An 8,042-nucleotide genomic window follows, 5' to 3' on the forward strand; every position below is an offset into this window, starting at 1 on the left:
TGTAGGCTGATATTTTTCATTTATCTTATGTGAAAAGGTATGTATAATGGTTTACTTTTTGACGAGAATATTATGAAGCTGCATATATCTATGATCTCTAAATGTGAATGTTGTAAAATAGCTGGTTGTGAGTCTTTAATCACTCGTTTCTTTGGAGGGAGATTCCAGCTTTTGTTTAGAGCTTTTTTTAGGCAGTGTTGGGTCTAAAATTTGGGTCAACTCGTACATGGGGTGGTAAAATCCAACAATGGATATCCAAGGCTTAGTCGGTATCACATATTAATGTAGTGATTGGTATTCATCCCTCTTTAATAAGCTGGTTCTTATGGTTATATAAATGTAAAGCTCGCATGGAAGGGATTATTGAAACAAGAGAGCAAGTGGTTAATAAAGTCAAGAATATGTTAGCTCAAATTATCCACACCAAAATGCATAAGCCCTTCATCAAATGCTTAGATGGTGTGATTTTACAGCAACTAGGACCTATGAAGATGACTGTACGTTAAAGAATATTCATATTTTAAAGTGGATGCGCCCGACATAGGATTTTGCTAAACTTAATGTTGATGGAAGCAGTCTTGGTAATCTAGGCAAAAGCGGAGGTGGTAGTATTCTTCAAGATGTGGATAGTTAAATGATTTTTGCATTTGTTAGATTTTATGGTATACACTCCAATAATGTTGTAGAGATTAGAGCCCATTTAGATGGTCTTAGATATTGTGCTCAGATGAATATAACTCATATCGAGGTTGAATCTGATTCAATGCTTGTGGTTAATTGGTGGGAGAAAGATGAGCAAATTCCTTGGTAGAGTCAAAGATGGAACAAGGCGAGATTGATGGCTTGCTAGAGGGTGGTGAGGCTTTACCATTCATTTAGGGAAACGAACCACATTGCTGACAGATTAGCCAAACTGGGCATTTAAGGTATGAATTTCTTCTTTAATAATAAAAATATGTACTTTTATTTCCTCCAATTTGTGTTTTTACAAGAAATATCAATGAAACACCAACCCAGTATACAGGAGCCAAGATTGGGAGGATAAATACCTATTTGGCCCACTTGAGCCATGTAAGAAAAAAAAAAAAAATGAAACAATGAATTACATGAATAGATAAATAAAATTATACATTAAGAATCAAGAGACAAAAAAAAAAAAAAAGAGGTGGCCGCTTAGTATCCTCATTTGCTTGAATTGTTAGCACTAGAAGTTCTCTTTGGGAGCCACAAATGTTAATATCCCTGCTTGATTATCTTTGAGTAATTTTAGATATAGTCATAGACGTATAAGTTATGCACACTTTTTTAAAAAAAGTGAGATCCGCCATTAAAAATCAAATTTTTTTCATGAGTCTCAATTTTTTTTTATTTTTTCAAAAGGAGTGCGTGAAAGTTATACGCCCTACAACTGAATCTAACCTTACTCTTGTCCTTTTATTCACCTTTGGTGAATTGGCTTAGTTGGCTGCATGAATACGGGTCCTGGGACTCATGCATGCAATAGGGGACAACCTCATCTTTGGGCTGGGCCGTGGAGAGGGAATTGGGCCGTAGTTACAAAACGGCCCAGAAGGCACCTTTGGCGATAGGTTAACTTGTTCCAATGCTTTGAATTGTAGATCTGTAGGGTAATCCCGGACGCACCCAATGCGAGGTCCAGCCCCTGTAGCCCACTTGCTAGGTGAGGGCTTGGGCGAGCAAAACACTGGCTGTGAGCCTAATGCATTAGCATCATTAGCGTTCTTATTTTCTGGTCGATGAGCAGTTGTGATTGTGATCTCCGATTTAGCATAACCCATAATTGGTTCTGGGTTTGACTCTACACCAGTGACCGTATATGAGAGTCTGTCATCATCAATGGCACACCTCTGCAAATGAAGATCATAATCAGTTATTTTGTATCAATTATGTGTTTGATAAGGATAAAAATACATGAATATATATAGAGTAATTCTACATGCAGTCGTGGAGTGAACAAGCGCCGTGCAGCCGCTTTGAAAAATATTGGGGTCTACTATTAAAAAATTATTATTATTTTATGTGGATTCCGTATTTATTCACTTTTTTTAAAAGATTTGCATGGCACTTGCACACTTACGACTGCAACTATCATTTCTATATATGTGTGTGTATATGTAGTACCTTCACATTTGTAAGGTCAACATGGTTCTCTTCAAGGAAGCTAATGAATTCTCTGAAGTTCTCTTCTGTAGGGAGATAGTGACCACTATATGGCCAAATAGCCTAAAATAATAGTTTTCATAAGTCAAGCGATTAGAATATAACATAACAACCATTGAAGATAATGAAATTTCACGATGAATAACAACATTCCTCTATATGCAATATGCATGCATGAAAATGTACCTCAAGTACCCCATCGTGGGCGACTAATCTTCCGGCTGCTGTTGTGGCACCCCCGGCGAGGAAGCTTGAATGTTGAAACGTGCCTTTCTTCTTCTGACCCACATACAAAGCTCTTGTTGTGCTGAGAACGAATATCCACTTGGAGCCTTCCACGGTTTCCAGAAGAAGTCCACTCTGTCTATATAGAAGCTTCCCATTTTCAACTATTACTTCATATGCTTCCCTTTCTTTCTGATATGCCAACATCAAAAACAAATTGCAAGCATACATCAGATACATGTTTTGTTTGATCTGACATGTCTATGTATGCAACAGGCATTTGTATATATCTTAGAGAATAAGATTACAGGATTGTTCGACAGAAATTTTACTTACAGGTCCAAGATACTTGATGCATTGGCGTTGCATAACATTCCTGGCACATTTGTTGATATTTATTTCTTTGCCATCTCCAACATCCAACCTTCATTTCAGAAAGCAAAAGTTAATAGATAGATTGATCCCATGTGCTTCTTTTGGAGGCCGAGAAAACGACAGCAAAATGATGAAAATTTTGTTATTCTATAGGTTTCTTTTCCATGGGATTGTATGCAAGCAACTGAAATATGTTGAAATCACAAAACAAGTTGAGCATGCTAAACAAAACATGAGATGCCAATCTATCTATTATTTTTTTTTCCCTACAGGCACCACTTTCAACCAAACAGAGCAAAAAGAAAGAAGAAATTCTGAAAGAAATACATACCAAAAGAAGAAAGGCTGAGTGCTCTCGCTTGCATACCAGATATCATAGTACAACTGGAGATTGTGTCCATACCGATGGCGTGGGTCAATCTGTGGAAAAAATAATATGGAAAGACTGATTAGATTTAGACCAGTGGCTCTCCAGCCAAAGTTCCTAAGATACAAGGCCATAGCCGTATAATGTTTACTGCACCCCTTCTTTGAATTGATTCTCAAACAGATAAGCAATGTCATGGGGCGAGTTCAAAGTCAATTTTGACAACAATAATGTACCTAAGTTTCAATGAAACTTTTCAATTTTTATTTGCTTGATATATCATCAAGCAAAAACTAATATCATGACCACAGAATTGCATTATGAATTTTGGTAAAAAGCATCTAAAAAGGTTAGAGAACTCACAGCTTCAAGCCAGTGTTGCTGGGCTAGTTTTTGAGCCTTCTCATCCTTGGACAATCCCTTTCCCACCTATATACATACAATCATTAATTCTAATTAATATAGGGAAAGAAGAATGCAAAAAAAAAAAAAAAAAAAAAAAAGGCAGGCAGGCTATGCTGAAGCTTGAAATTCTCATGGTTTGTACTGTTATGTAGTACCTTGGCTGCTCTAGTTCCTGCCCTTGCCCACCTTGAAACAGCAGTTTCTTGTTTCTCAACATTGAAGAATGACACAGAACTCCGCTTCAGAACCGCAAAGTCCAATGCTTTCCACCTACATTATGTCAAATGACCGATTCATCTAACCACTCCCTCAAAATTCTGGTAAATAAAAATAAATCAAATGCTTAGATAAATTCTAAGAGACTAACCATAACTCCTCCACCACCACTGCACAATCTGCAAGGTTTCTTCGGGTCCGGTAACTCTTGTAGACCTTTTGGAGCTTAACCGCAGCAGCATCAAGCTCACTTACGGGTCTAGGCGAGGAAAACACCGTTGTTTGAGGCAGAGAAAGTGTGGGAATTGGTTTGTGTTTCAATACATTGAAATTAAGACCATTTGAATCTATGTTGTCCTGGTGTTGAACTAGATCCTTGAATGAAAGAACCTTTTCAAGCACAACATTTTCCGGTTTGCAATCGCTCAAGCGGCTTAAATTATTAGTTTTCTTCTTGTTACAGCCATTTGATCGGGTCCTGGTTTCTGAATCGGTTTTCTTAAAGCTGTCTGTTCTCAATGTCACCCCTCCACCTTTGGAAGTCGCACTGATATTGTAGGCCAAACCCATCGGTTTTCAGACACCAAGAAACTCAATTTGTGGGAAAGCAAGTGAGAACCTGCTCAAATTATCAATAAATTCAAGACATGCAAGAAGTCCAGATAAAAAACAGAGAAAAAAAAGAGAGGCAAAACTGCTGCTCTTGTACCAAAACGAAAACAGGGATGAAAATCCACCATGAATGATTAACGAAACTAGAAAGATTAATTATAAACCTACCTGCTATATTAGGTATCAAAGATAGTCCTTTTTCTGTTCGTTCCTACCAAGTTCTAAAAGCAATCCTCCACCAAAAGTACAAAGCAAGATGAGTATGACTGACTAGTTCTCACTTTGCCTGGCTTATATATATACCTTGCAAGGAAACAAAATTTCCACTTGACCTTCAAATACGCGTCAACAACTAGAAAAAGATGTATACTTGTGGATTTGGGTGTGCGATTCAACGAATCACGCGTTTTTTTTTCTTTGTTCAACACCACGAGTGATTTGATGAATTCAAAGATCGATATTCTGGGTATCCGCCCCCGCCTTGGGGGACGGATAAGTGGAACCCTTTATAAAGAACAAAAAGATCGCGTTCCCATCTCTCTGGCCCACTTGTACGGACTTGAAATGTCGTTTACATTTAAAAGATAAATTGAAATGGATCGAAAATAATAGTGAATGAGTTGTGAATAATAATAAGGTTTATAAGTTAAAATTATTGAATAATAATAAATAATAATAAGATGAATTGAAATAGACTATGAATATAAACGAAATGTCGAGACGGTTCAAAGAAAGCCTTCGCAGTCTTTCCATGAAAAAACACTGATTTGCTTTAAAATCTCCGAGACCCGATTTCCGTGTGTGTATCTCAACAGCCAACAAACTTTGGCGTAATGGCTTCTGTCATGAACGCGCTGGCCTCTCTGAACTTATTTTAATGCAGCTTTTGTTGCATATACTGTTGCCGTTTCTGCGGGTGTTTTCTCGTCTCCTTTGTGGACTTTTCCAATCTGCAGAAACGCACGCAGTTACTACAATGCCCATTTCCCCTTTTGCACAGTAAATCATTAGTAATCGAGAAATGTTTTAGCCAAAAGAGTAATTTCATAAAAATAAATTTTGTAGACTGACGTAATATAACATGGTACATTAATTTTTTAAATTATTTTTATAATAAAATAGATTTAATATATCATATGAAATAACGTCAATTTATAAATTTATTTTTATAAAAATTATAATATTTATCTCAATAATTAAGAGATCAATATTGGTGTTTTGGTAATTAGTAGAAAAATCCATGATTAGGACAGCATCAATGGTAACTTGTGGTGAGGGAAATTAAGATTGCGTTTGGATGTTGAAGTGAGTTGAATTGAGTTGAGTTGAGATAATAAAATATTATTAGAATATTATTTATTATTATTATTATTATTTTGAGATTTGAAAAAGTTGAATTGTTTATTATATTTTATGTTGAGATTTGAAAAAGTTGTAATGATGAGTTGAGATGAATTGAGAGTAATTATGGTTCCAAACGAAGCCTAAGGATGTCCCATGCTGCTGCATGATATGTGGGTCAAAATCAATTTTAGTTTTTGTCAAAAATGAAGACCACTACATCATGCGTGTTTGATTTGATAGGCCATTTCAGATTAGACTGAAATGCATGGTTGATTCTTTATAAAAAAAAAGTTACATTTTGGAAAGATTTGAAATTACAAAAAAAAAAAAAAAAAACTCAACCTTTCAATTGAGGAGTATTTTGTCTGAGCATTTATGGGTGTTTGCTGAAAACGAGGCTAACAACGTTGTTGAAGAAGGACATTCAATTTACGTGTTTCAACAGATATTGCAGTCTATAAATATCGTGGGAGTCGTCCACGTGATTGACGAAAAGCCCATATGAACAACTTAGCTTGACGCGTGCATGGAGGGAGCAATCTAGCTTAGAACATTACTGTTTGTGGAAAGAGTCAAGGTGATCACTGATAGGGATCTGTTTGTCATCTTGGGGAAACGAGATGGACTTCGCAGAATTTCTAGGAAAAAAAAGGAGGGAGGGCATTCAAGTAAATTCTGCTCTATGTCCATTTATCTTCAGTTGTCCCCAATTCCCGCCACAGCTGTCATGGTGGTTTGACCCTGTCGGCAGTAATGACGTGTCAATTTTTGGGAGCAACGTACAATTGCTGGACAATTGCAATGGACCGTGCCTAATTATTTTTATTATCACTTCAATTATTTGAACAGGGGAGATCCACTTGATAGTCTTATTTGTAATAGAAATAATATTTTTTTTGTAATGAGTAAGCGCTGTGTATTTTAAAAAAATAAAATAAAAAATAAAAAATTTATATAAAAAAATTAATTTTTTTAATAATAAACTCACTCATTTAAAAAAAAATATATACGATAATTACACAACTCGTAATACTTATATATATAACCCTAAATCTAATAAGCACATTTATCTCCCTCTCGGTCCGCTTATATCGATCCTCATCTTCTTTATTTTTATTCTCCTTTCTTCTTTTAAGATATAATTTTACATTTTAATATATTTTTTTTGAGTTAAATGACCATTTACCTTAAAGATGAAAATAAAATAAACATTTATTTGGACCTTATAAAAGGAGGAAGTAGACAATGTAGATGTATATAATGTTTAGATTTTTAAACTTGAACGAAGGAGTTAATAGGAAATGTGTGTATTGGTGGACAAAGTTTGTGGCGAAACGTGAGAGCATCTAAAAGAAGTTAAACTGTAAAAGCATTGTGGATTAATCGACATTTAGAAATTTGTTAGTCAAAGGATATTATATGAGACAAAAGGAAGGAAAAGAAAAACAAAAAAGGGCGTCATTGATGATCTTCGGCGGCGATTTAAGGCTTGTTGCTAATGACGGTGATGTTGATTAGTATGATCAAAGTCAAAATTGTTGGTAAAAGTAAAACACGTCATCACAAGAAATAAAGAAAAAGATAGTATTCAATTATTTATGCAATTATATTTTAAATTAGGCATGTGCATAAAAGACCTAGGTCCGATCAGACCGAAATACCGACTTACCCAACTGGTCAAAGACGGATTCATCGGATAAAAAATTATTACCGGATTTTGAACAGAGCCATTTGGTCAAACTCGTAAAAATCAAAAAACATCTCAAGGACTCTCTTCTCCCCAATGTGGAAACCCTAATCATTTGCCCCCGACTTTTGATTCCACCCCACTGACAAAGAACTCGATTGACTCTCGACTTCGAGCTTCCAGGCCTCCGTTACAAGGCATGGTCCATACGATCGGTATATATGCACCCAAGCTTCCTCTTCTCGAGAAATCTGAATCTTTGAAAAGAAACGAAGACAATAAAGAGAGAGATTGAGGAAGGTTCAATTCTCTTTAGCTTCTTGGCAGTATTCCCATATTGTTTTTTGTTGTTTTTTGCCACCTCTCTCTTCTGGGTCCATGCTCTCTAAGACTAGTTTTTCTCTCTTCTGGGTCCGTGCTCTCCAATTCCTTCCAACTGACTTGTTCTCTCTCTTAGAGTTTTTATTCTTGCTTAAGTTGTTGGAAAAATTACGTATAAGAAACTTCCTAGGGTTCCAATTTGTTTGACCACAAGGCTTATCTCAAGTTTTGTTGGGTTGTATATTTGCAACACGTCTATACAGCTATACAATTATCTTTAAATATCAGCAAGAATCTCGTGGAGATAAT

The 8,042-nt window shown here is 35.9% G+C and overlaps 1 protein-coding gene across 1 annotated transcript; it reads right to left on the minus strand.

Annotated features, from left to right (window-relative positions):
• Positions 1-1,121: 1,121 nt before the first annotated feature.
• LOC109009409 (IQ domain-containing protein IQM1-like) lies at positions 1,122-4,723 on the minus strand. The gene is made up of 9 exons (XM_018989870.2): positions 4,550-4,723; positions 3,921-4,388; positions 3,709-3,823; positions 3,512-3,577; positions 3,113-3,201; positions 2,743-2,830; positions 2,368-2,598; positions 2,143-2,244; positions 1,122-1,868 (listed from the first exon to the last, which is right to left on the minus strand). Exons 2-9 carry the CDS (start codon positions 4,337-4,339, stop codon positions 1,458-1,460), a joined length of 1,521 nt encoding a protein of 506 aa, XP_018845415.2. The 5' UTR covers positions 4,340-4,388; positions 4,550-4,723; the 3' UTR covers positions 1,122-1,457.
• Between the last annotated feature and the right edge of the window lie 3,319 nt (positions 4,724-8,042).

This window comes from Juglans regia, chromosome 1 (assembly GCF_001411555.2).
Source record: "Juglans regia cultivar Chandler chromosome 1, Walnut 2.0, whole genome shotgun sequence".
Taxonomy (NCBI): domain Eukaryota; kingdom Viridiplantae; phylum Streptophyta; class Magnoliopsida; order Fagales; family Juglandaceae; genus Juglans; species Juglans regia.